The 25,617-nt window shown below is 50.2% G+C and overlaps 1 protein-coding gene across 1 annotated transcript in view; it reads left to right on the forward strand.

Annotated features, from left to right (window-relative positions):
* The window catches only part of Wwp2 (WW domain containing E3 ubiquitin protein ligase 2), a 118,073-nt gene extending 100,279 nt beyond the window's left edge, over nucleotides 1-17,794 (forward strand). The window contains exons 10-24 of the mRNA XM_021171082.2: nucleotides 247-421; nucleotides 4,903-4,957; nucleotides 7,840-7,921; nucleotides 8,398-8,526; nucleotides 8,853-8,928; nucleotides 9,178-9,249; nucleotides 9,440-9,528; nucleotides 11,689-11,848; nucleotides 13,175-13,308; nucleotides 13,610-13,750; nucleotides 14,203-14,323; nucleotides 14,635-14,739; nucleotides 15,680-15,776; nucleotides 15,931-16,003; nucleotides 16,106-17,794. Of these exons, the coding sequence (XP_021026741.1) occupies nucleotides 247-421; nucleotides 4,903-4,957; nucleotides 7,840-7,921; nucleotides 8,398-8,526; nucleotides 8,853-8,928; nucleotides 9,178-9,249; nucleotides 9,440-9,528; nucleotides 11,689-11,848; nucleotides 13,175-13,308; nucleotides 13,610-13,750; nucleotides 14,203-14,323; nucleotides 14,635-14,739; nucleotides 15,680-15,776; nucleotides 15,931-16,003; nucleotides 16,106-16,205 (1,609 nt within the window). The 3' untranslated portion in view covers nucleotides 16,206-17,794. The remainder of the gene's footprint in view (nucleotides 1-246; nucleotides 422-4,902; nucleotides 4,958-7,839; nucleotides 7,922-8,397; nucleotides 8,527-8,852; nucleotides 8,929-9,177; nucleotides 9,250-9,439; nucleotides 9,529-11,688; nucleotides 11,849-13,174; nucleotides 13,309-13,609; nucleotides 13,751-14,202; nucleotides 14,324-14,634; nucleotides 14,740-15,679; nucleotides 15,777-15,930; nucleotides 16,004-16,105) is intronic.
* Nucleotides 17,795-25,617: the final 7,823 nt, after the last annotated feature.

Here is a 25,617-nt window from a genome sequence, read left to right on the forward strand (position 1 = left end):
TTTTGGGTATGTGCTTTCTCATGCATTCAGAAAAGGTGAAAACTGTTTTTCTCTCCTCAAATTCTAAGCAGATATTCTGAGATTCACTTTGATTGTCCCAGCATAGGTCCTAGGTCCTGTGCTCACTGTGGCCAAAGCAATTCAACGCCTTGTAAGACACCCTGAGAACAGTTTTAGAATTTCGGGGGAGGGGGAGCAGCAAGGATGGTGAGGTCACTGTACTCAGTATGAGCTCCTTGTTTCCAGGTGGGAAAAACGCACGGACCCCCGAGGGAGGTTTTACTACGTGGACCACAACACCCGGACAACCACCTGGCAGCGCCCAACTGCTGAGTATGTGCGCAACTATGAGCAGTGGCAGTCCCAGCGGAACCAGCTGCAGGGGGCCATGCAGCACTTCAGCCAAAGATTCCTCTACCAGGTGAGAGGGGAGAGCCTGCCAAGAGCAGGGTGACTCCTGAACTGTAGTGTTTGCAGCCGCACACACAGTGTAGACGGCTTGCTGAGCAGGAGAAAAGGGCCAGAGCTTGCACACAACAGACTTCACTCATCACAGTGAGATTCCTCAAGTTTGTAACTTAGTAACTCCTTGTCCTGCCTCTGGTCAGTGCACCATTTGTCTGAAGCTGGATTTGATGTCGTTCTTGTCATGAGTAGTCTTGGCTCCCAAACCAGGAAGGCCTGTGGCAGCATCCCTCACCACCTCAGTCTTTATCTAACTTCTCTAATTGTTAAAGATCACTGCAAGTGATGATCTTCTCTGCTGGCCCAGACAGACTTCAGGCTCTTACACGCTGTCTACGTGGGACTGGAGGCGTTCTGGTTCACTTGCGCTTGGTCTTTTGGCAGGTTTTCTTTTTGCCCATCTCTCTCATTTTAGCAAGAGCTCGGGGTAGATGTTTGACTTGGGAGGGGAGCATCTTGAGAGGTACAATTTAAATTCAAAACAGTTTTCTTTTAGAAGTGACTTAGCTGCAGATGTGGAGGCTCTGCATGGACTGGGGAAGTCACCTGTTTCTGTGAAATAGAAGATGTCTTGTACTGAAAAAAGACATAGTGGAACCCCCCCCCCTTTTTTTTTGGTCTTCTCTAAATGTCTCTGTTGGTTTTCTCCTGCTTTTGGTTTCCCCTCTTGTTTGCTATGGTGCCACGTCCTGGTTACAAGTAAGAAGGCTTCTTTCATACAGTTATTCTGGGGTTTGGCCTTGGCCCAGGGTTTGACTAGGAAGAGTAAGAACTGATAGAGTGCTAGCAGTACCCCCATCCCGTTCCCTCTCTTGCTGGGCTTAAACTGAGATCTTGTTCTTTGCTGAACTTTGAAGAGCATGAAATACAGTTTTAAACGGGAGTCAGGACATGCGGAGCGCCTGCCTTCCCTTCCTGGGCCTGCCTGTGTGCACGTGCGCCTTTGCCAAGCTCCCTGGGTTACTGTTCACTGTAGTCCTGGTGGTTTCTTTTAACTGCCTAAGGCCCTCAGTTGCTCTGAGTTAGCATGCCTATGTTTTTGTTTGCTTTGTACTGTTGTGTTTCTGCTGTGGTCTGAGGACACCAGCAGTCTACACATGTGTCACTGCACCAGCACCCAGCTCGACCCATGGGCTACTGTTTATACGGCACCTCTGTCCTCATTCCACCATGTCCTCCTCTGATGGCGTGGAGGAAGCCAGGGTCTACAGCGCAGTCCAGGTTGTTCCGGGCTTCCTGCTTTGAATACTCAGATTGGACTGCTCAGAAGCAGGCTGCTCTGTCCTTCCCTCAGCCCGCGGGCCACATCCTCAGACACCTGGAGTTTGCTCTGGCCCATCAGGTCCACCCTGCAAACATGATGCCCGCCTTCTTCTCTGCACTCTCTGACCTTCCCAGAGTCTTTCCTGCCCTTGGCTGTGCTTGCTAGACATTCTTTATTTCTGAGTTTGTATCTCAAAATATTCCTGGGACTCTGTGCTTAATCCCAGAGGGAGTTGAACTCACATGAGCTTTCTGGCTCACGGCTGCACCCTGCGCCTCCAGCCCTGGATATTCCCCAGGGAGGTGGCTCAGCAGTCACATTTGTGTTTCTGACTATGGAGGACCTTGTCTCTCAGAGGTAACCTTCATCCAGGAGCTCCCTTCTGGCATCAGTCAGTCCCCTTGTCCTGTGTGTGCCTTTCCATCTCTTCTCTGTAGAGCACACTTCAGCCTGTGGGACAGGAGGAGAAGGGGCACTTGCTTACCCACTGGAGGACTTGCTTAGGGTTTTCTGGCCATGATGCAAAGCTTTCATTTATTGTTTTTCCCTCACTTCTGTGTCTTTTCTCTCCTCTTCTCTTCTCTTCTCTTCTCTTCTCTTCTTTTCTTTTTTTATGGCTGGAGAGACAGCTGTGAGTGCTGGGGACTGAACTCTTATATTTTTTTGTTGTGAGCCTAGCCTTTAACAGCTGAGCCATCTCTCCAGCCCACCCTTTCTTTTCTTAGATTTGAGTTGTAAGATGTATCTGACAGGAAAAACTACCCCCCAAAAGTCATGGGATCCACTTTAGCTATAACAGTAAAATCACCATAGGAGTCCAAGGGTCCTGAGTGCTTCTGTTGGGCTCTTCAGTCTCGTCTGTCCCTCCCTCCTTCCCTCCGTCCCTTCCTTCCTTCTGTCTTTCTTCTCTGTCCTTTCTGCAGGCTGAGGGTATGTGTGATGAGTGGAGCTATAGGGGAACAGCTGGAGGGCCACTTAGTGAGGGAGAGCCAACGTCATGATGTTTGGGATAGAAACAACAAAACCAAACTAAAGAGCAAGGCCAAGCAAAAAGTGTTAGCTGGGCACAGCATCCACACCTGGAATCCCACGGTTGGGAAGTTGAGTTAAGGAGCTCACTTGAGCCTGAGTTTGAACCCAGCCTGAACTATATAGAGAGATTTCGTTTCAAGAAAAAAAAAGAGACTGATGAATAGTTTGGTTCCAAGTTCTGTGTCGTCAGTAACCTTTGACCTGGTTGCAGAGTGAAGTATAAGGTGAGTAGAAGCTGGCTGAGTCCGTCCCTACTAAAACCTGGGGTACTTTATACATTAGCTACACATTCCAAAGAGTCTGAAGCCAGTTGCCTCCTCTTTTTCTTTCTTTGTAGTTTTCTTTTGTTGTTTTGAGGCAGGTTTTCTCTACATAGCCTGGACGGCCTGGAGCTTGCTATGTAGACCAGGCTATCCTTGAACTCACAGAGACCCATTCCAAGTGTTGCGCTTAAAGGTGTGTGCCGCCACACCTAGCTTGTTTCAGTTGTAGGCTGGGCAAGTGCTCCGTGATAAGAGCATTCTTATCAGTGACCTAGTACGTGTGAGTCCCCAGGGTCTGGTTCCCGAAAGCTGCAGGCATGCCTGTCGCTCAGCACTGACCACTGCCTTTGGTTTGCCTGGGATCTGATGGGTGCACGTGTTACCTATTCGTTCTTCAACTTTCGGCTGCTAAGTGCTTTCATGAAGGCTCTTACACCCTTAACTAGCAAGTGGAGCAGGGGTCTTCTGAGGCGCTGAGTCTCACTGACGCCCGCCCTTCCCATACCTAGACACACCCAGCAGCCCAGTGTGAATTGGGCTTCAGTCCTGAGGCAGATCTGAGCTGGGATGGTGTTGGTAATGGGCATCAAGCCAAGGCCAGCTCCTCCAACTTTGCAGGCTTCCTTTGTGAAAGGGGCCCTATCCCATCAAGGAACCTATGGTTTCAAGACTTACTGTTGGAATTACTTGGAAGAGGAGCCTGTGTTGCCACCTTGGGAAGAAAGTTTCTCTGTCCCTTCAGTTGGGGGTAGCGGGAGGGCTGCAGTGGGCTTGGCTGGCAGTGGAGCACCACCGGTATTTGCGCAAGGCTGGACTGAGCCCCATTCATCGTCCTGCTGCTGTGTGCGGCTCTGTCATCCCCAGATGGAGCCAGCCAGGTCTGCAGCCTAAAGTCTGCATTCAGAACTTGATCCCCTAATACGATGATTAAATTCTAGTAAGTGAAATAAAAATGCTTGAGTGGGGAAGAGAACAGAGTCAAACAATCGTCGTTTTATTTAACTATGAAAAGTTTTTGACAGTGCACCCCCTGCATCCCGAAGGCTATGAGGACTCTCTCTCCATCTATTGCAGCCCTTCCCCTGGGACCTTGAGGCAATAATAGGCTGAAGGGGCAGTGTAAATAGTGACCCTGATGGCCCAGAGCCCCTTCCCCCTTCCCTTTCACCAGCCCCAGCACCAACTCCCCAGACAGGCAAACACAGAACACTGAGCAACTAACTGCAGGTTCAGGCAGGGAAGAATAAAGGTGCTTTGTGAAGGGAAAGGAAAACATTTCTGGGGGAGGTGAGGGGCTTGGGCATGAAAGTGCCCTCAGTCTGGGTGGATGCTGCACACCCAGGAGGGAGGTGGTGGGAGGAGGGCCGGGCCCCAGCCAGGAAGCCCTGGGCGTGGGCAGGGCTTGTGGGAATGATTTCATTGGAAAGGCCTGCGGTATTTTTTCCCCTCCTGTGTGTGGTTCTTGGAGAAAGTTGGAGGTGGTGAGGATTTCAGTTGCCTTGGCCGCTGGGCGGGAGCAGGAGCTGAGCAGAGGTCGGTGGTGAGCTGGCGGGGAGGTTGCTCTGAGCCTTCCTGCCATGCTCAGACCTGACTTCTGCCTGGAGCTCTTGCCCACCATCCTCAGGGCACCTCCAACCCCACTTGCTCTCCCTGTCCCTAGTCTTCTCGGTGTGCATAGAATTCTTTTTCTGGCTTTTCTTAAACAAAGACTTTAAAGGAGCAGATGCTGTCTGAGGTTCCGCTACATTCTCTGCTAAGGCTAAAATGTGGAAGTGAGTCTTTGGCTTTTTGACTTCTATTGGTTCGATTATTTTTAACTAGAGTTGTCTTTTTTTTTTTTTTTTTTAAACGTCTGTGTTCTGTGTTTCTTGTGTTTAGTCTTCGAGTGCTTCGACTGACCATGATCCCCTGGGCCCCCTCCCACCTGGCTGGGGTAAGTATTACGTCGTTGGCCTTCTGTTTGGCAGTCATGCCATTCTGTCCCCATCTCCTGCATGTGCTATCCCTTGAGTTTCCGTTGCACTTAAACATGTGCTGAGAAAACGCAGTTGGAATGATGGCAGTGGTAAAGCCAGTGGGGTTCGCCTGTGCAGCAGTCACCCGCCACAGCTAACACAGGAAGCTATGTAACCCCAAGAAAGAGTTCCAAGCTACTGTTTTGTCTGAGTCCTGAGTCTCAGGGTAGTGACTCGGGAATCTACCAAATCCCAGGTATTTTGGCATGTCTGTCTCATGCCCATGCTTTCTGTTTGTTGCCGATTGAGGTCGTCGTAACAGGTTTTCTTCTTTGCAGTTCAGACATAGGAGGATGGACACCAGCCTGATTTTGAGTAGTGTCAACCACTTTTGCTCATGGCCCCATTGTGAACAGAGTTGCACACTGGTTGGCAGTCCTGGGAGTGACTGGACATCCCTTGTCATCAGCAGCCGCTCCTCACCCACCCCAGACTCTTAGTATGACTTTCCGAGAGTTAAGACCTGGGCATCCATTAAGGGCGAGACAGCCATGACTTGGAGAGATTGTAGGGCTTCATGGTTATTTTAGGAAGCAGTACCATACAAAAGAAAGTGTCATTAGAAATTCTGCAGCTTTCTGAGCTGGGCAGGATTTTGTCCCTTATACCAAAGGGAGCAGCAGCTTTCACAGGAGCAAACGGGTTGCTGGGTTTCATTTCTTGGCTGGGGTATCAGAAGATGGTAAGTGCTGGCATGGTGGTGCTCACAGATGCTATTACGTGGGTGTGCAGTGCCTCTGGGATACTGTGATATCAAGCGCATCTCCAGGATGTACTACTTTGGGGCTAGATCTCAATGCAGGCAGCTGCTCCCTGACAGTAATTTAAGAGGTCCTGTCAACTCCCCTAGAGTATCAGTGAGCTCCTGGTACATTCCAGAGCCAAGAGGCTCCCCTCTCCTAGCAGGAAACATTGGTTAGTAAAAGCCTATGGATTCTTGACTTTAGCTAGGAAATCCTCATCCACACAGATGACTTGGCTGGCTCTCTGGCCCCCAGTGCAAGGTTACTGGCACCTCAAGGATTAGCAGGTCAAGCGTGAGAGCAGAACTTGGGATCCCGACATGAACGGGGAGAGCACATCAAGCTAAGCCGGAGTCTGCGCTCCCGCATACAGCACTGGAGTCTGGAGTCTGGACCTGGGTGGTTTTAGCTGTGCACAGGTGGTCAGTGCAGCTCCATCAACTGCACTTCCTTCTGCAGCTGTCTTGCTAAATGACAGTCGCCATGGAGAGAGCTGTGGAAACTGGAAGATAGTCCACAGGGGTGAAGTGTGTGAGCATGTGAGGCAGGAGAGGAGGCCTGCTCGGGTCAGTGCTATTTGTGTGGCGTCAGAAAAGCAGACACACTCCGAGAGTGAGGGAGAACAGTTTTGGCTGGGCATGGCAGCACTTGCCTGTACTTGCAGCACAGTGAGACTGGGGTAGGAAGAGCGAATGCAAGAGTTGGAAGACAATCCTGTGATGAGAACACAGTGTCTGGGGTTCCGGGTTGGGGTCTCAGGGCTGTAGCAGGGGCTTCTTCCTCCAGAATGGTGAGTGGAGTGGAAAAGCAAGGCCAGAAGAGAGATCTTGCAATGCTGAGCCTGCTGGTCTTCATTTGGCGTGAGGTCTCAGGCGCTGATGTATTCTTCCAAGGAGCCCTCATGGCTGTCCCTAACTACGGTTTCAGGGGGGACACATCCTGAACAGCCTTAACATGTGACAGATGTGACAAATGTTTACAAGTCTGTTGGCCCCTAAACTCTGGTGCCGCTATGTTCACAAACGGCTCCCATTCAACGACAAAGCTGTTCTTTGAAGGCTTCCGGTGGGTACGTAGGCCTCCACACTGTAGCTATAAAGCGAAGCAAAATGGCCAGCGGCTCAGACCACTGCACAGATCTCCCTGCTTTGTTATTGGTCTTGGCTTTGTCCCCTGGCTCGCCCCCATGAAGGATGCAGTTTACAACAGTGGCTCCTGAGCTGGGGCAGCCAGCCCCTCAAAAACCTCAGGGGGAGGCCCGGGGTGGGAATGTTTCCAAGACCAGACATACCCACTAGCTAGGCATTGAAAGTCTTCAGGAGGTTCTAGCCACCTCCTGTCCTTTCTTTTATTTGTTTTTCTGGCTTTGTGAGGGTTTGGTTGACAAAGTCTATATATAAAGTCTCAATTGTGTAGACAGCAGGTAAGGCAGAGCCACAGAGCAGACCTTAGACATGGGAACTACTCTGAGTGGTTCTGGAAGGGAGCAGGGGCTGGTGGCTCGCTCTGCATTCCTTAACCTTTTCAGTTTGTAGGTTCTTCCAGCTCCTAATTATTGTTCTTCTTTAATTTTACTGTGTCAATATAAAAGAGCAAGAGTTGTTAGTATTGCTTACTGCCAGGACAGAAACTGCTTTGAGGCCCAGGAACTGCCTGGCAAGGCGGTCTTGTTGGAGCTCACCTCTGGCTTTTCTACTCACCTAGAGCTGGTAGGTCACTCTCCATTCCACTCTCTGAGGCTGAGAAGAAGCTGTCAGGGTAGCCGTACTACACCCAGGGATGTAGCTACATCCCTGGCGCAGCAGGAAATATAGAACGCAGTGCCACCTTCCTTCTGACAGGCCAAGCAACCAGAGTTGGGAAGGGGTGACCCCTTCCCCTGTGCTTCAACAGGGGAAAGGCTCTTTGGCAAGTGTGAGTGGGCCAAGCTCTCTCCTCCTAACCTTCTGGAGCAGGTTGGTGATGGGGACAGAAATGCTAACCCATCACACAGGCAGCAGAGCAAGGGATAGATTGTTTGAATCTGATTGCGTTCTCTCTCTCTTCTCCTGTGGCAGAGAAGAGGCAGGACAATGGACGGGTGTATTACGTGAACCACAACACACGCACTACCCAATGGGAGGACCCACGGACCCAGGGGTGAGAACTAAGGCAGAGGGCTGTGAGGGATGGGCTAAGGGCTCTGTGCAGTCTAACTCCAGCTGTGGCCAAATGGCTTTTACATTTGCCTCAGAGTGCTAACATTAGGGGACCTTTAGGCCATAAATGTGCTTAATACCTCAAGAGCCTCAGGACACAAGAAGGTACCATACCTTCCTAGTGGGGGCGGGGGGGGGGGCATGGAAGGCTAGCACAGGTAGGTACTGAGAACTTGACTGTCAAACATTGAGGGCATTCTTGCCCCTCAGAAGAAGGACAGGGACATGTGAAGTCTTGGAATTGCTAGTGAACACTGAGGCTGATGCTACCCACCCAGGACTGGCATTCTAGCCCCATATTCTCACAGCGTGGTTCTCACCAGGTACATATCCTTAGGGTGTCCCTTCCCCGATGGAAGGCTCTGCAGAGAACCCAGCCTCCAAGCCCAGGGCCAATAACCCCTCTTCTGTTTTCAGGATGATACAGGAGCCTGCCCTGCCCCCAGGGTGGGAGATGAAATACACCAGCGAGGGCGTGCGGTACTTTGTGGACCACAATACCCGCACCACTACCTTTAAGGATCCTCGCCCAGGGTTCGAATCAGGGTAAGGACCTTTACAACCACAGCCTTGTCCCCTAGTGCATCCCCAGTCGTCCTGTTAAGCTACCTGGGGAAGAGGGATCTTTATGTGTGTGTGTTCTAACCACTGCCCTCTAGTAACTGATACGATGTGTCACCACTAAGTGATGGGCCCAGGGCATTGTTCCCACGTCTTTGAGTCTCAGTGTCAGTCCTTTCCTGTGTCTTGCTCTAATATACTCCTCTTTAAATTCATGGAGCAGAGCATCCACTTTCCCTAGGGCTCTCAGAAATGGACTGTATATTTTCTAAGAAATCAGTCGGTTCCTACATATCCTTTGCTCTCGCCAGGACAAAGCAAGGCTCACCTGGCGCTTATGACCGCAGTTTCCGGTGGAAGTATCACCAGTTCCGTTTCCTCTGCCATGTGAGTTCTGGTTTGGCGGCTTCTGTGGGAGTGAATAGGGCTGGTAATTGCTGTCGGGTTGGTCTCCCAACCCACTGTTTTGGGGGGTGCCTTAGGTAGGAGCAAGATGCTTGTCCCACTCTGAGCTGGTTGTCTTGAAGGAGTAGGCTTCTAACCCTGGGGGATGGGGCTGTGTCATCGCGGATGGAAGAGCCCTTGGAGTGGGCACCCTTGGGAAGCCCCAGTTAAAAATTTTCCTTTCCTTTTCAGTCAAATGCCCTACCCAGCCATGTGAAGATCAGCGTTTCCAGGCAGACACTCTTTGAGGATTCTTTCCAACAGGTTAGAGAATATTCCTGATGCCAGGATCCTGGGCAGGCTTCCGTCCATCACCCAAAATCCTGTCTCATGGCATAAGCGTTGGTGACAATATCTGTTAGACAGTAAGCCTTAGATAGAGTCCCCTGCCCCCACATCCCTGCCTTCTGTGCTGGGGTCAGGGGCAGGATGGCCGGATGCCCTGTCTCCCCAGATTATGAACATGAAACCTTACGACCTGCGCCGCCGGCTCTACATCATCATGCGTGGTGAGGAGGGCCTGGACTACGGCGGCATCGCCAGGTGAGCCAGGGTGCCCAAAGCGCTGTACTCTAACCCATGTCCCCTGGCTTCAGGGCCCACGTTGAGAAAGCTCCCTCCTCGATGCTGTTCTTTCCCTGAGTTCTCCTGTATCAACAGGAAGGGCACTGGCATGGTACTCACAGGAATCTCTTGGGCTGTGAGTGTAGCTCAGTTAAGACAGGCTTTTTTATTTTACCCTGCAGGCTCTGGGTTTGTTCTCCAGCACCACATAAACCAGGCACAGTAGTTCACACCTGTAGCTGTAGCACTTGAGAAACAGAAGCAGAAGGATAGGAGTTCAGGGTTGTCCTTGGCTACGTGGTGAGTTTGATGCCATCATGAGTCTCAGGAGACCCTGTTCCCAAAAACAAAGAAGAAAATCCATTCATAAATTTCTCTGGCTAATATCAGTAAGCTACGAATCAGGGCCAGGCCTCAGCCCTTTCCATTATTAGATTATGGGGATGCAAGAGACTTGGGCATGGTGTGTGGTTCTATGCCAGCCTACATGCCATTTTTCTATAGTTAAAAACAACTTGGCGTTGTATCAGTGGGCAGAGGCTAGCTTTTAAGGTCTGCAAGTGTCCCTTAAAATCAGCCCCTGGCTTTCCTTCTATTTGATGCAGCCAGAGTAGGTTAAGTCAGATTTCTCAGAGCACATCTGGTATGTCTAAGCATTGCCACTCCTGCTGCATGTCATGTGTACCAGTCAACAACATTAAAACAGTTGGTATAAACCCTAAAAGAACCCAGAGCACTGTGTTACCTTCACCCTACAAAAGTTAACAGGCTCTTTGGAAAAGCATTGCCGTGGACAACAGGCAGAGAGTCCTAGCAGTGGGAAGGGGCTTCTTGGCTGTGGTGACCTCTCATCCTGCTGACCTTGTGGTGTGGGGCTATCATCTGGCTTGGTTGGGCTCCCCGCCTCTGACCCTGCTTTGCTGGTGGTGTAGTCTTCTGTGTTGACCCTTCTTGCTGGTGGTGCAGTCTTCTGTGTTGACCCTGCTTGCTGGTGGTGCAGTCTTCTGTGTTCATCCCATCCTGCAGATGAGTTGTTCTGTTTTCGGTGGTGACCTCTCCAGGCTGTGCTTGGTGGGCATCTGGTGTGGCTCCCGCCCTGTGTGTCTCTCTCTGTGTCCTGCCAGTGGTTTTACCCTATGGTAGGTTACGTCATGCTGTTCTACCACAGGGTAGAACCACGGACAGGGTACTGGAGCACCCTCTGCATCGAAGGACTCCATCTACACAGCCACAAAGCCCAGCAGCCAGGGGCTGGCCCCCTTGACTACGATTCCCCGATTGTTCCCCAATTGTTTAGCTCAAGCTCTGAAGGACCCTGAATTCTGGCTTGAGGCTTATATGTAGGGTGCAGATAGATGCTAAGGCATCTATTGGGTGGGTGTTGGTTGAGATGAATGGGTCCAAATTTGGGTTAGGGTATGCTGATGGGTTCTAGGGTGAAGGGAGGGAAACCTGCAAGTGAGGTACCTATGGGGTACCCTGAAGGGATGAGGTGTCGAGGCCAAATGAGTCACAGAACTTTGAAGGTTCAGCTTTTGGGAAAATGCTACTGTGTATTCTTTACATTGCACTGCATACCAAATGGGGTGGAGCAGGGCGCTTACTGTCATAGAGCAGAAATGTTGTTGTAGTACATTTATCTATCTATCTATTTGGGGGCATAGGTGTTTAGGGGTTCTCATGGATCGTATACCATGTGTGGAGGTCAGAGGACAACTCCTGGGATTCAGTTCTCATCTTATGTCAAGTGGGTTCTAGGGATTACACTTGGGTTGTCAGGCTTGGAAGCAAGAGCCTTTACCTGCTGAGCCTTCTTGCCAATACAGCCTACAGTGCTTTAAAATATTAACTTTGTATATGGTGCACAGTCCGCACAGTGATGCATGGTAGCCCTGGGTGTGAGGAGCCACTTTGCCATCCAATGCTCTAGATATTGTAGCATAACTGTGCCCAGGGGGCTGACAGGCACACACACGGGCTTTCCTGAGCACGAACTTCAGGTGCTGTCCTCTTCACCCAAGACCTGGGATAAGCTGGCTCACTGACCCCCCAGGGCCCGTGCATTCAGGTGGTCTGTCCCAGCAGAACCCCAGCTGCTGTGCAGAGGGTCCCATTGTCCTGTCCTCTCTTCCCTCACAGAGAGTGGTTTTTCCTCCTGTCCCATGAGGTGCTCAACCCTATGTACTGTTTGTTTGAATATGCTGGGAAGAACAATTACTGCCTGCAGATCAACCCGGCCTCTTCCATCAACCCTGACCACCTCACCTACTTCCGCTTTATCGGCAGATTCATCGCCATGGTAACCCCCAGGGATGCCTCCCTTCTTCTCTTCCTCTTTTGAGACCTTGGGAAGGGCAGCCCCAGAGGAGGCTGGCTCTAGTCACAGTCTAGTCAGCAGTGACATGAACAGCAGCCCTCGTGGACCAGGGTCCTGCCCCCTGCCCAGGACTCACTGTGACTCTTCTCTCCTCACATCATTCCTAACCTGGAAATTTAAACAAACCAAACCAAACCCCAAGCTGGCTGGCTGTGGAGGACTGAGAGATTTCACAGTGGCTGACAGCCTAGGCCTATCACAGCATTTCTCATTTTGTGTAGAACTTACTGCATAGAAGCTCAGGGACTTCACCTGAGTCTGTAGGAACTTCAAAGATGGAACTGAGCCAAGCAAAGCCCTACCGGTAGGGAAGGAACTTTTGGGGATGTCTGACTGAGACCCTGGGCCTTCTCAAGAGAGAGAGAGAGAGAGAAAGAGAGAGAGGAGAGAGAGAGATATCGGCATGGGCTTAGATGAGAGCCACAGTGAACTGGCTGGTACACAGCCAGGGGAGTCATCTAGAAATATAGGCTCAACCGATTCAGTCGGCAGTGGGGCAGTCCTGCCATGTCCTCTATGATCCACATGAGCAGGGAGCCTGCGAAGCTGTGGTCCTATTGTGCTCCTGCGAAGCTCTGGTCCTACTGTGCTCCAGTGCCAGCTTTTCTAAGTCGAGGTCCCAAGTCTTCTCACACTTCCATCTCTGGATTGCTAAGGGACCTACAGCTTTGTCACTAAATATGGCCATTCTTATCATCTGAAAGGCCTTAACTAAGTGCTTGCAATGGCTCCAGAAGTGGGCACATTCTTCCTGGGTCTGAGACCTACCTGGCCTAGCATCCAGCAAGGACAGAACAGTGAAAGTCCCAGACTGTTACTCACTGCTGGCGGCCAGCTAGCGCCAGCCTCAGTGTCTGCATTATTTTTGGCCCCTTGTGCCACCCTCTCAGAGTGCCAGAGAGCCAGGGCTGCCACCTGGAGCTGTTATGAACAAGTTTTCTCTGGAAATGGGGATAGGCCTTTGCTAGAAGCAGGAGTGGCCTGGCTGGTGTGCTAGGCAGACAGTGGGCCGACGTTGCCCTTCCCTGTGGTTTTTGGTGTGGGATGAATCTGTCCCTGTGTCAAGTTTTAAAAAAGTCAAAAGAAAAAAAGAAAAGTAGAAAGTGGTGTTTCCCAGGTCTCCCTTTAGCTAGGCCAGCTGGCTCTCAGGGAGGAGGGCAGCCATCAGCAGAAAGGCACCTAAGTCCTCCTCTGCTGCCGTCCCAGGAAAGTGAAGCAAGCCCTTTGCTCCGTCTCCTCCTTGTCCAGGCTCTGTACCATGGGAAGTTCATCGACACAGGCTTTACTCTCCCTTTCTACAAGCGGATGCTCAACAAGAGACCGACTCTGAAGGACCTGGAGTCTATTGACCCTGAGTTTTACAACTCCATTGTCTGGATCAAGTGAGTCCTGGCTTGCCCTGTGCTGATGGAGCGGGGCTCTCGTGGGCCAGTTGGCACCCCTGGCCTTGGTTTCCTAGGTACCTACATAGCCTCTCTAAGGCCTATAGAGCTTCTAGTTGTCCTGTAGGACAGACAGATCTAGAATTCTCTCCCTGCAGCAGAAAATGTGCCAAGGTCAGGGTTCCTGGTCACCTGTGAGCTCCTAGTGCCTCTCGGGGGGGGGGGGGGGCAGTGAGAAGTCAGGCCAGTCGGGACAGACCTTGGTAAGATGGACATTTCCCTCTGGCCTCCTGTGTCCTAGAGAGAACAACCTGGAAGAGTGTGGTCTGGAGCTGTTTTTCATCCAGGACATGGAGATTCTGGGCAAGGTGACAACCCATGAGCTGAAGGAGGGCGGTGAGAACATCCGAGTTACCGAGGAGAACAAGGAGGAGTATATCATGTGAGCCTCTGCCTGGGGAAGGGAGCGTATTACAGAGGAAAGGAATCTATCTACCCTTGTGTGTGTACAGTGTGCGTGTAACCAGGCTCCCAAAGTCCCCACAGACTACAGGTATATCCCAGGCCTGTCTGCCTTGGTTGGTCCGTAATGACTTGAGCTATGGGATGTGGAGCCTCTGGCCTTGGGTGCTAGTCTCGGTTGGGCTCCTGCATTCAAGAGGCTTCCCAGCTCCAGGTAACTTTGTAAAGAAATACAAGGCCTGGATACTGCCATCTCTCCTGACCTCTTTTTGTCCAGTGTGTTTCAGCCTTCGGGCTCTCTAATGCTGATATACAACCCCAACCCCACTCGGGTTCTTTAGGCCTCTTGGTCTAGTCCATTAAACCTTACCTGGGTGTCTGAGGTCCAGCAGTTAAAAGGCATGATGTCCCCGGCTCCATCTTTGGTTTTAGGCTGCTGACTGACTGGCGATTCACCCGAGGCGTGGAAGAGCAGACCAAAGCTTTCCTGGATGGCTTCAATGAGGTGGCCCCTCTGGAGTGGTTGAGATATTTTGATGAAAAAGAGCTGGAGGTGGGTGCCAAAGATTGGGGGCCCTTGACCTCAATGCTTTTAGGGTGCCCCAGCTCCACGATACATACCTACAGAACTCGCACACCAAGTCCCACATTTTGGCAGCTAAATGCAGCAGGATGGGAACTATCACCTGGGTCCTCAGCCCAAATTTCCCTATGCTTAGAGGGCAGGGCCCTTAAATGTCCTGGCACAATAGCAGGTTGAGAAAGTTTGGGAGTCTGATGGTGAGAGAGGCAGTTCTTCATGGGCACAAGGCAGTGCCATGGGGAGGGCGTGATGTGGGCTTGCTGACACGTCCCTTCCTGCAGCTCATGCTCTGCGGCATGCAGGAGATAGACATGAGCGACTGGCAGAAGAACGCCATCTATCGGCACTACACCAAGAGCAGCAAGCAGATCCAGTGGTTCTGGCAGGTGCGTCTGGGGTCCCAGCTCCCCTGCTGGGCTTGGGGCAAGAGTCTTGCAGGTTATCAGTTACCCACGGGACATGAGACCTATCTACACCCCAAACTCAAGGCCCTTCATCTTTGACACATTCCTCTCCTCCCCAACGTGGAGAAGTCTGCAATAAACATACCTCTGGACAGAATAGAGGTTGTTGTGACTAATTGTCACCAGCTTGTGTGACAGAGGTTGTCAGTAGTTGGTCTGGGCCTGATTGCTGGGAGCCAAGGGGCCTGTGTCCAGGAAGTTGAGCTGCAGTTGGCTGTGTGGTCTCCTCCAGTCAGATGGGGTGAGAGAGAAGGTCCAGGGAGACGCAGCGAGCTCACCATCCTCTGAATGACCTGGTTCCTTTATTACAGCTGTTAACAAGGAGAGTGTGCAGCTACAGATATCCTGTGGGGCGTGTGTGTGTGTGTGTGTGTGTGTGTGTGTGTGTGTGTACGTAAAAGTTTTGTAGGTAAAACTTTTGAGAAGAAGCTGGGCAGTGGTGGCGCACACCTTTGATCTCAGCACTTGGGAGGCAGAGGCAAGTGGATTTCTGAGGCGATTTATCACCTCAGGTATTTTAAGATGTTCAGTCAGTGACTTTAGCTCCTTTGTTGTAATGTGCAACCAGCAGCATTGGCCACCTCCAGGACAGTTTATCTCCCCAAGAAAAAAGCCCTTTGGTGGGTGTCCACCAAACAGCCACTCCCAGCCTTAGTTAAGTGTCTTTAAAAGCAGAAGTGGGGACAGGGAGTGGTGGGATGACAGACCCAGGTATCCCATGGGACCCTTGTGAAATGTTCTACAAATATCCTTAGAGAAAGCATCTTTGAAGGTCCCGGATTGGTGTCTGTGTGTGTCGGGTTGGCCTGGAAAGGTCCGATTAGTCTGACTGGGGATGTCTGTCTGTCTTGTGGACCTCCAGGTTGTCAAGGAGATGGACAATGAGAAGAGGATCCGGCTACTGCAGTTTGTCACGGGAACCTGCCGCCTGCCTGTTGGGGGATTTGCCGAGCTCATCGGTGCGTTTCCTTCTGCCCTTCTGGGGCCCTCCCTGGGGGAGGGACAGCATGGGGCAAGTGCAGCTGGAGCTGGGAGGGAAAGAGCTGTGGCACTTGGTTACTTTGGGAAAGGCCATCTGTGTTGACACAAAGTACACGTTGCCTTGAATGACAGGGAGCAATGGCCCGCAGAAGTTCTGCATCGACAGAGTTGGCAAGGAAACCTGGCTGCCCAGGAGCCATACGTGGTGAGTTTGCCGGGAGCTGGCAGGCTAGAGCTGTAGGCTGGTGGGGGCAGGGCACCAGAGCCCTGGCCTCCTCCCGGGGCTACTCCTCTCTCTCTGTCACAGCTTCAACCGTCTGGACCTGCCTCCCTATAAGAGCTACGAGCAGCTGAAAGAGAAGCTGCTGTACGCCATCGAGGAGACTGAGGGGTTCGGACAGGAGTAGCTGGGGCTGCTCTCTCACACCCTCTAGCACATGTAGTCCTGAGTCCTTCCTGCCGGAGATGCCACCGGCTGTACAGCCCTCGCAAGGCCCCTTTGGATAGTGGCCCTGCACGAGACTGTGCTTTGATCATTTCGGTGACTGAAGAGTCTGACCCCAAGAGGCCTTGGGGACCCTTTTTTTCTCTCTGATGATGGCAGTCTGGAATAAAGCACTGTCACCTTTGACTCTATTACCTGTTGCAAAGCCAGAGGGCTGCCCTCCTCTGCAAAACTGCCCCCTCACTAGAACTGAGTCTGGGTGTGTGTGAGAGTGTGAGGGAACATGCCCTGCCTTAGAGGGCTGCCACTGAAGCTGGGCCTCATATGTCCCATGAGGATCTAGGCCTTGTGGAATGGCTGGCTGACTAAACCCAGAAAGCCAAGGCTCTCTGCCAGTGGAAGAGACTTCACTTTTGTAGACCTTCCCTGGAGTCCATGGAACAGACCTAAGGGAACAACTGAGCATCAAAACCGGCTTTGCTTTACTTCCTGGCAGGCTGCAGCCAAGGGGACTGAGCAGCAGGCACCCAATGCCACCAGCTCGTCTCTTCCTAGCAAGCAAAGGGTTAAAGAAGCCATCACCTGCGTGTCAGTGGGAAGGAGACAGCAGAGCTCAGGCTTTGCCCTTTGACAGAAACATAAAGACACATCCACATCCATGCATAGGGCTCCTTCCTGTTGTGTTGTAGGCATGCTCTTCTCACCTGTCAAGGACCTGGTGCCCTGGGTAGTGGAGGGCTCAGCCCTCTTGATCTAGTAGCTTCCCAAGCAGCTGCTCCTCTCAGGAGCCTGCTTAACACTTGCGCCAGCTCAGAGGCCTGCCTCTGTGGTCCAATGCATCTCCGCTATGCTCAGATGCTGACGAGACTCCTTTGCTAGACTCCCCCAGTTAGGGCCTCTGCAGCTCATGGTGGCTTAAAATGGAGAGCATCTTGCCTGGCCAAGTGTTTGTGCTATGTGAGCATGAGGCTTTATCTGACTGTGGAAGAAGACACTAAGAGCCAGCAGAAGGGCCTGAGCTGCCTCATTAGCGTGGCTTCATTTGGGGAGCTCCTGACAGCGACCCAAGTAGGCGCCCAGCCCCTCTCGGGTACCAGAGTGGTTATAGCAGCACACTCCTCAGCCGGGCTTCCCGAGATACACTAGCTCTGGGACACCCCAGGCATGCTCTCAAACTAGTCATGGGGCCTTCTGAGGACAGTCCCATCCTACCTTTGTCCTTCCCTGGTACAGCCTGTGACCCTGGCACATTGCACATGCTGATCTGAGTGGCTCTGTTCACTGTCGCACACCCCTTCCTCTCCCATGCAGTCACCTCAGGACTCCCGACATACATCACAAAGGCTGCTCCATGGCTGGGTGTGGGACCAGATGCCAGCAAGGTATGGAAGCATCAGGCTCACAGGGGTGTGTGTGCGCATGTGTGTGTAGCAGAAGTGTGTACAGAGAGGCCTGTGCTAGCTAGCACCAAGTTGGTTGACAGATTGTTTTGTGATGCTTGCTCTGCCTCCGGTATTGCTAGTTTCTTGTGCAATAAAGAATCAGCAGCCATGGGTGGTGTCAGTGTAGCTGTTTATGCATATTCTGTTGCAAGAAGAAAGAGACTTCCATTCCCACAGGTCCTCTAGAATCTCCAGACCAAGAGAGTCTCCACAACAATAGTGCTCCAGCCTTGCTGCCTTTGCGAGTTTGAGTACCAGTAACCAAGGTAGCCTGACTTCTGGAATAGATGGTAGTCCTTCTAGCTGAGGCGAGTGACCTCTGGTCACTGTGTCATACTTTCTGTATACCTGTTGTTCATTTTGGAGCAGGAGAGCTGAGATTTGGGTAGGGCTACCATCCATTCAGGAAATGGCTCAGGTTGCATGAGCCCATGACAAGGGGTTCCCTGATGCAGAATTCAGGGTCATACCTTTCTTATCACTCAATTGTTTTGACTGGTAAGGCTTCAAAGATGGAGCTGGGTATGGTAACTCATGCTTACAATCCTAGCATTTAGAAAGCTGAGGTGGGAGGACTGCTTCAGGTTTGAGGCTAGGCTATACAGAATGCCCCTGCCTCAATAAATAAATACAAAAGACAGAAGGGAGTAGATAGGGCGCAGTAAAGAGTGTTTATGTCTTGCAGAGGACCCTGGCTAAGTTCTCAGCATCTACATAGCGCTCACCATCTATTACTGAAGTTCGAGGGGTTATATGGCCCTCTTTTGATCTCTACAGGCACCAGACACACACACACACACACGGTACACATACATACATGCAGACAAAACATACTTGTATCAAAAGAATTTTTTAAAGCCAAACATGCATGGGCTAGATCACCATCGGATGCCTAGATGTCAAATGACTCCCATGTTCTGTGTTGATTCCAGGAGGCAGAGGCTGGCTGCCTTGCAGTTTTACTGACCAGTTCACCTCTGTCAGTTCCAAAGCCTTCTCCCTTTCTCATTCCCTCACCCCTGTCTTATTTTGGGGTGTGAGGACTTAAAAACAGGTCTGTGTTCTTGCTAAGTATACAAAACCTAGCTCTTTGCCCTTCCAAAGGGTTTTTTCCCACTTGCTGAGGAAACATTATATTTTGATAAAATTATGAGGAACTTTCACTGATACACAAAAGTTTCATAGTAAAGTTTGTGTTGTTTTGTTTTCTTGAGATAGGGTCACACTATATAGCCCTGGCTGTCTGGGAACTCACTATATAGACCAGGGTAGTGCCAAACTCCACAGCATGCTGCCTGCTTCTGCGTCTGTTGTGCCAAGCTGTTGAGTGACTTTTTTCATTAATGAGATGTGGGTGGCACTTCTCATGTTGGTCACCATGGGTTTCACTCCTTCACTGTCATGTGTCATTCATACCGTGAACGTTCTGTAGCAGGCCCATTGCATTCCCGAGGTGAGCTGCGCACGGATGGTCCAGCCGCTTGCCAGTGTCTGCGTAGCTTTGTCCTATGACCTCAGGCGGGCCCCTAGGAGACACTCCTGGAAGCTAGATTGGTGTGCACGGAGGGTTTGTTAGGTTTTGAGACCGTTCTTGCCATGAAGCACAGCTGGGGCCTTGATCTTCTTGCTCTGTCCCAACCACTGGGATAGCATGCACGCGCGCACACACATATACACACACACACACACACACACAAGCACACTTTTGTTTTAAAAATGTAAAATGTTCAAATTCAGACACACAAATGGTCTGTCCCCAACACTCTTTGGTTCCTCAGCCATTTTGGTCCCCGTCAGTTGCTTTCAGTACTGGAGCTATTCAGACCTGTCGCCACACCAGCGACTCCCCATTGTTAGGTCTCAGGCCCTCCAGATGACTTCTGGTGGAGAAATGAAAACCTCTGGGACTTGTGAAATGAGTGTTCCACCCTCAAAGGCTGTCCCTCGCCACAGCTACTCTTCATACATAGAACCCTCCCGACGCGCGCGCTCTCAGTATTCTCTAGTCTCTGCTCTCTGGTGTGCTCGCTCTCTCCCTTCCCCTCTCCCTCCCCCCCTCCCTCTCCTCTCCACACACACACACACACACCCCGCTCTCCTGCTTCCTAACTCTGGCCATGTCCCATCTGCTTTCATTTCTTTCCCAGATGCTTTCGAATCGTCTTTAATGGAGAGGTCACGTCAGCAGTTTCTTTACTGTGCCCCACACACCCGTGACCACATCAGGCATGGGCTACAGTGTCTGGTTTCCCTTTCCTGACTTCCGATTACCTTTACTTACGCTGTGTAGCAGCACATTATCAATGCTTCCAGTTCCCCCAGTTTGAGCCTTGCTTAGTGCTCTGCACAGTCAGCCTCTGACCGAAAGCATCAAGATCTAGGCTTTAAAGTGGGCTTTTTCCCCCTCTTCTATTTTGTGTGGCTTTATTGTTATTTACATCAGAGACGTGAAGCAAGAATTTGCTGTGCCATTTTGGAAGCCTCGGTTTGATTTCTTACGGCTTTGTTGTTACTCTCTGTGCATGGGGGTGGGGGGTACATGTGAGAACTAGGGTGCAAGCACCTGTGTGTGCACACACTGTGGACAGAGCAAGTGTCTCCCGCTGTAGCTCCGCACAGTTGCTGGTTTGAGATGGGCTGTCATGGAGCCAGAAGCTGTTTTAGCAAACCAGGTTGGCCAGCCGGCCAGCTCCCAGATCTGCCTGTCTCTGCCTCTCAGTGCTGGGGTGGCAAGTTCTGAGCAGCCATTCCTGCTTTTTGCATGGGTGCTGGAGATTCAGGCTCAGGTCCTCAAGCATTCTAACCCACTGAGACACCTCCCCAGCCCTGTTCATTTTTGAGACAAGCGTTCATTCAGGTTAACCCAGGTTAACCCCAAACTTGTTACGTAGCTGAGGCTGGCTTTGAACAGCTACTTCTCCTGCCTTCACCTCAAGAGTGATGAAGTCAGGAGCACATGCCTTAGCAGATGTAATGGATTTATAAGATTTTTGTTACATTTTAAACTAATTTATTGGGGGGGGGGGCACTCTCATGCCCTTGCACAAGTGTGGAAGTCAGAGGACAACTTGCAGGAATCAATTTTCCCTTCCCACTAGGTGGGTTTCAGGGAATCAATCAAATCAAAATCAGCCTTGGTGGCAAGCGCCTTTACCTCCTAAGCTGTTTCACCTGCTCCACTTGCCCTCTTCCATGCCAGGTCTCAGGGATCCCAGGCTGGCCTTGAACTTGCTAGTGAGCCGAGAATGGCCTTGACCTTTGTTTTTCCCTCCCTCTGCTTCCAAGTGCTGGGCTTGCACAACACACAACCAGGGCTGGGTTACAGAGGCTGGGGGCTGAGCTCTGGGCTTTGTGAATAATAGACAAGCGCATGCAATATCAACGGAGCTACATCCTTGGCTCCCATTCCAATGTCTTCATTGTAGCAATAAGGACATCATGCCAAGTGACACAAGCAAACCACAAAAAGGAAAACACAAAGGTTCCATTTATATGAAGTGGCCAGAACTGCAGATAAAAAGTAAATAGTGATTGCCAAGAGTGGGGGAAGGGGGTTGCTGTCTACTGGATATAAATTTCAGGGTGTTTTTTCTTGTTTGTTTAGTTTGGGTTGTTTTTTTCTCTTGTTACTGAGTTTTGGTTTTTGGTTTTTTTTTTTTTTTTCTTTTTTGAGACTTCAAACATGAGCACATTGTCTCATTACTTTCTCTCCCACTCCTGTGATCCCACCTCAAGTCCATTCTTTATTGTCACATACACAGTATGTGTGTGCACTCAGGGTACTGTGGCAGAAGGACTGGGGCTTACCGTTAGTTTAGCCTATATAGTCCAATGTTGCATGGGCCATATAGCAGGTGTCTGTCTCAAAATGTCAACAATAAAAAGAACAGGTGTGCTTGGGTGCACCTGTAATTCCTTCCGCTGTTAAAAGCATCTTCAGCTACATAACTGATTTAAAGGCTAGCCTGGGCTACATGAGACCTGCCTCAACAAACCAGCAACAGCAAAAACTGGGAAATGCTTTGTTTTTGCAATCCCGGTTACAACGTACTCATTGTCAGACTTGAGAAACCCCTACCACCTGTCGCTGCTTACCCTGGAATGTCTTTAAAACACCTTTCTTTACATTCCTGCTACTTAGGGGTAGAGCTCAGGTCTACAGGTGTGGCAGATAAAGGCTGGTTTTTATCAACTTGATGTGAGCTTAGACACAGCAGGAAAAACGCCTCCATAGATAAGATTGGGCAAGTCTGTGGGGCATCTTCTTGACTAATGACTAATGTGGGATGGTCCAGCCCATCTGAGTTCAAGGCCAGCCTGGTCTACAAAGTGAGTTCCAGGACAGCCAGGGCTATACAGAGAAACCCTGTCTTGAAAAACCAAAAAATAAATAAATAAAATTTATTCATACAAATATGTGTGCAATAACAATAAATGTGAAAAATAATAGGCCGTGAATGTGAAGGAGAGCAAAATATGGAGGGCTTGGGGGATGAAAGAGATGGAAGAGATACTGTAATTAAATTACAATACCAAAGATAGAAGAAGAGAGAGACTCATAGTGGGACCCTTTGGTCTAGCTAAGAATTTACAGCACTAAAAGAAATAGGGTGTCCCAGGGTTAGAGGTTCCAACCACGAGTTGCTTCTGCTGGTGCCAGGCTGCAAGGCATCCTTTAAGACACTGAGCTTTGACTCTTGATCCTCATACATCACACTGAGATATAAACTACACAGCAAAGGTCAACATGAAAGCTATATTCGGGGTGATTCATTTGAAGCTACAAACAAGCCAATCGGGATGCTTAAGGAGACAGCTAACACACAGAATCTGTCTCTATGATGTACAAAATAAAATCTGATATGCCTTGATGCTGTACCAAAAAAAAAAAAAAAGTAGGTTGCGGGGGCTGGTGAGATGGCTCAGTGGGTAAGAGCACCTGACTGCTCTTCCTAAGGTCTGAAGTTCAAATCCCAGCAACCACATGGTGGCTCACAACCATCTGTAATGAGATCTGACACCCTCTTCTGGTGTGTCTGAAGACAGCTACAGTGTACTTAGATATAATAAAAAAAAATAAATCTTAAAAAAAAAAAAAGTAGGTTGCAAAAAATTAGGGCCTACATTAAGGACTGGTTTAACTTAGTGCCTGTGACAAGAGATGTGAATTGTCTAAAGGAAAAGAAAAGACATGAACTAAGGTAATAATAAATGAAGCCCAGGAGAAGGAAGGAATTGCTAGAAACTGCCAACTAATAAAGGAGTGAAACCTGGAAGGTTCTGGAAGGAGATAGCTCGGTGGCTTCTCTCCTCACAGGCTGGAACTCCACTGAGGACGAACTTTAGATTCACTGGAGACAGGTATTAAAGTATCCAGCCATAAACAGAATATGTGAGATCAGATGTATGGGGAAGCACAAAGATACTGAAAAGTTAGCTCAGTGTGGAAGAAGAGACATGGCTTCTATTCTTGACTTCAGGTTCCTGCCTTGAGTTCCTGCCCTGACTTCCCTCAGTGATGGAATGTAACCTGAGAGTTGTAAGCTGACATAGCCCTTTCTTCACATTGCTTTCAGTCATGGTGTTTTTATCACAGTAGAGACCCCAACTAAGGTGCTGCTTTAACTCCCTGAGCCATCCTGGTGGCCCTCTGCTGATGTACCCCTGGGGTAGGCGGGATTGTTAGGCGGTCCTCAATGCTCTCTTCCCGATGCTCACAGCTCTGTGAAATGACTTGAGTGCACTCCTTGAGTGTGCACTAGTTTAGCACCTGTTTGCAGCCAACACACCACAATAACGGTAATGGGATGTCCTAGCTGGAATTAAATCGCAGACACCTGTGGCCTGGTTCCCAGCTCATCCTCCTCATTTCCTTTCCTTAGCACTCTAAGAATGAGGCTGGTGCAGTGGAGTACCCTGTGGCAAACAATGGAGGGCAGATTCCTGTCAACTAGCTAGCAAAAGAGGAAGGATGACCAGGAGCCCAGGAGGCCTTGGATCCTGCTAATGGTCACATGAATGTGTAACCGGCTCTTTTGCCCCTTGACCCTTCAGATGCCAACAGCCCAGTGGGCAGCTGGATTGCAGCCCGTGACCAACTCTGAGCAGAGGTCCCAGGGAAGCTGTGGTTGGAGTGGCTGACCCACAACGGCTGGGAGATGGGAAGATGCTGTTTTTGAGCAGCTCTCATCAGAGAGTAACTTGTTATTCAGCTCTAGGTGACCTCTACACTCAATCAGATCAGATGGGTTTCCATAACCTTTGCTTCAGTTGCCTGGTACCTGAATGTGGCCATGGTTCTTTGTAAATGTAAGGCTCGTGGTGTGCAGAAAACATGCTGGGCATGATAGGGTACACCTTTAATTCCAGCACTTGAGAGGCAGACACAAGAGGATCTCTGTGAGTTTGAGGCCAGCCAGGGCTATGTAGTGACACCCTGTCTCAATAAGAGACCAAAGAAGAAAGCAAGCCAACATCTTGTTAACCTGTCCTCCATGCAGAAAGTGAAGAGAAGGGTGCTGGAACTCGGTGTCACCTCTGTCCCTGCATCCAGTCCTCATCAGCGCCCTTTGCCTGGAGCTCTGCCTAGCCTGGGATTGCAGGTGGCCTCAGATGCCATTAGGATTTATCTGGACCTCCAGCCAAACCCAGTTGTCGATGGTCAACCTAGTCTCTCAAGGACAATTTTGAGTCCATTTCCTGTGTAATTACGGGGTATGCAACCAAGAAAACACTATTATTACAGCAGTAGGTTAACCCGGAGTGGTCCTTGCAGCCCTGGACTCCCTCTGAGGGTGACTTGGGGGCACAGTCTCTGCTCCAGGGGTGGCCTGTGGACATCTGCACCCTAGGTGGTGGTGGGGTCAGGAGGGAGTTCATTTCACCTCTGAAATTTCAGAGCTTACAATGGTAGTTGTTTTCCTATTGCCTGTAATTGCTTCACGCTGACTAAAGCGTGGAGTGGGTGGTAAGTGTCCTGTGCATGAAGTGGCGCAAATTGTCACCTTGTCCTGCTTCCAAAGTGACGTTGTCTAGGGGTATAGGGACATGTTCTGCTACACTGCCAATTAAAGAACCAAAAGGGAGGAAAGAAATGTTATTTCTTTGGGGGGTGGGGTTGTCCCAGGAAACCCATTATACAATAACTGGGAGATCAGTGCCCTCTCTTAGGGTTCTCAGTTTCATTAATAAAAGATTTTACTGAAGTTGGGAACCCCTGTGGAAGAATTGGGGAAAGGATTGAAGGAACTGAAGTGGTGGCAACCCTACAGGAAGACCAACAATGTGAATGAACTAACCCACCCCCTGGGAGCTCCCAGAGACTGAGCCACCAACCAAAGAGCACACATGGGCTCCTGGCACATATGCAGCCGAGGACTGCCTTGTCTGCCAAAGTGGGAGAGAATGCACCTGATCCTGTAGAAACTTGATGCCCGAGGGAAAGGGGGTGCTGGGGGTGGGGCACCCTCTCAGAGGCAAAGGGGAGGGAGGAGAGGGTGAAGAATATGGAGGGCGGACTGGGAGGGGGGACAACATTTGGAATGTAAATAAATTAATAATAATAATAAAAAAGAATGGCCACAAGCAGAAGCTTGAGTTTAAAAGGAAAACTCTAGGCCATGAAAGCTGTAAATTTTGAAGCTGCCCAAAAGGGATGGAGAAGAGAAGGGACCCAAAGCCACGTCTCTTTAGATAAGGCTGGAAGGGGAGCTTCCGAAAAGCAAAGAGAGCTGGGGAGAAAAGCAAGAAGGCGATGCCAATGGGTTGGCTGATCTGCTGTGGACTGGGCCTTAAGGAGAGTGTGTTTTTCCAAACAAGAGTTTCAGAATGACGAGATAGCAGGTTGGGGTGCAGCTCCCATAGGCTCTATGTTAGTGAAAGTTCTTTAGAGTAACAGAACTTATAGAATGTATATATATATATATATATATA

Source organism: Mus caroli, chromosome 8 (assembly GCF_900094665.2).
Source record: "Mus caroli chromosome 8, CAROLI_EIJ_v1.1, whole genome shotgun sequence".
Classification (NCBI taxonomy): domain Eukaryota; kingdom Metazoa; phylum Chordata; class Mammalia; order Rodentia; family Muridae; genus Mus; species Mus caroli.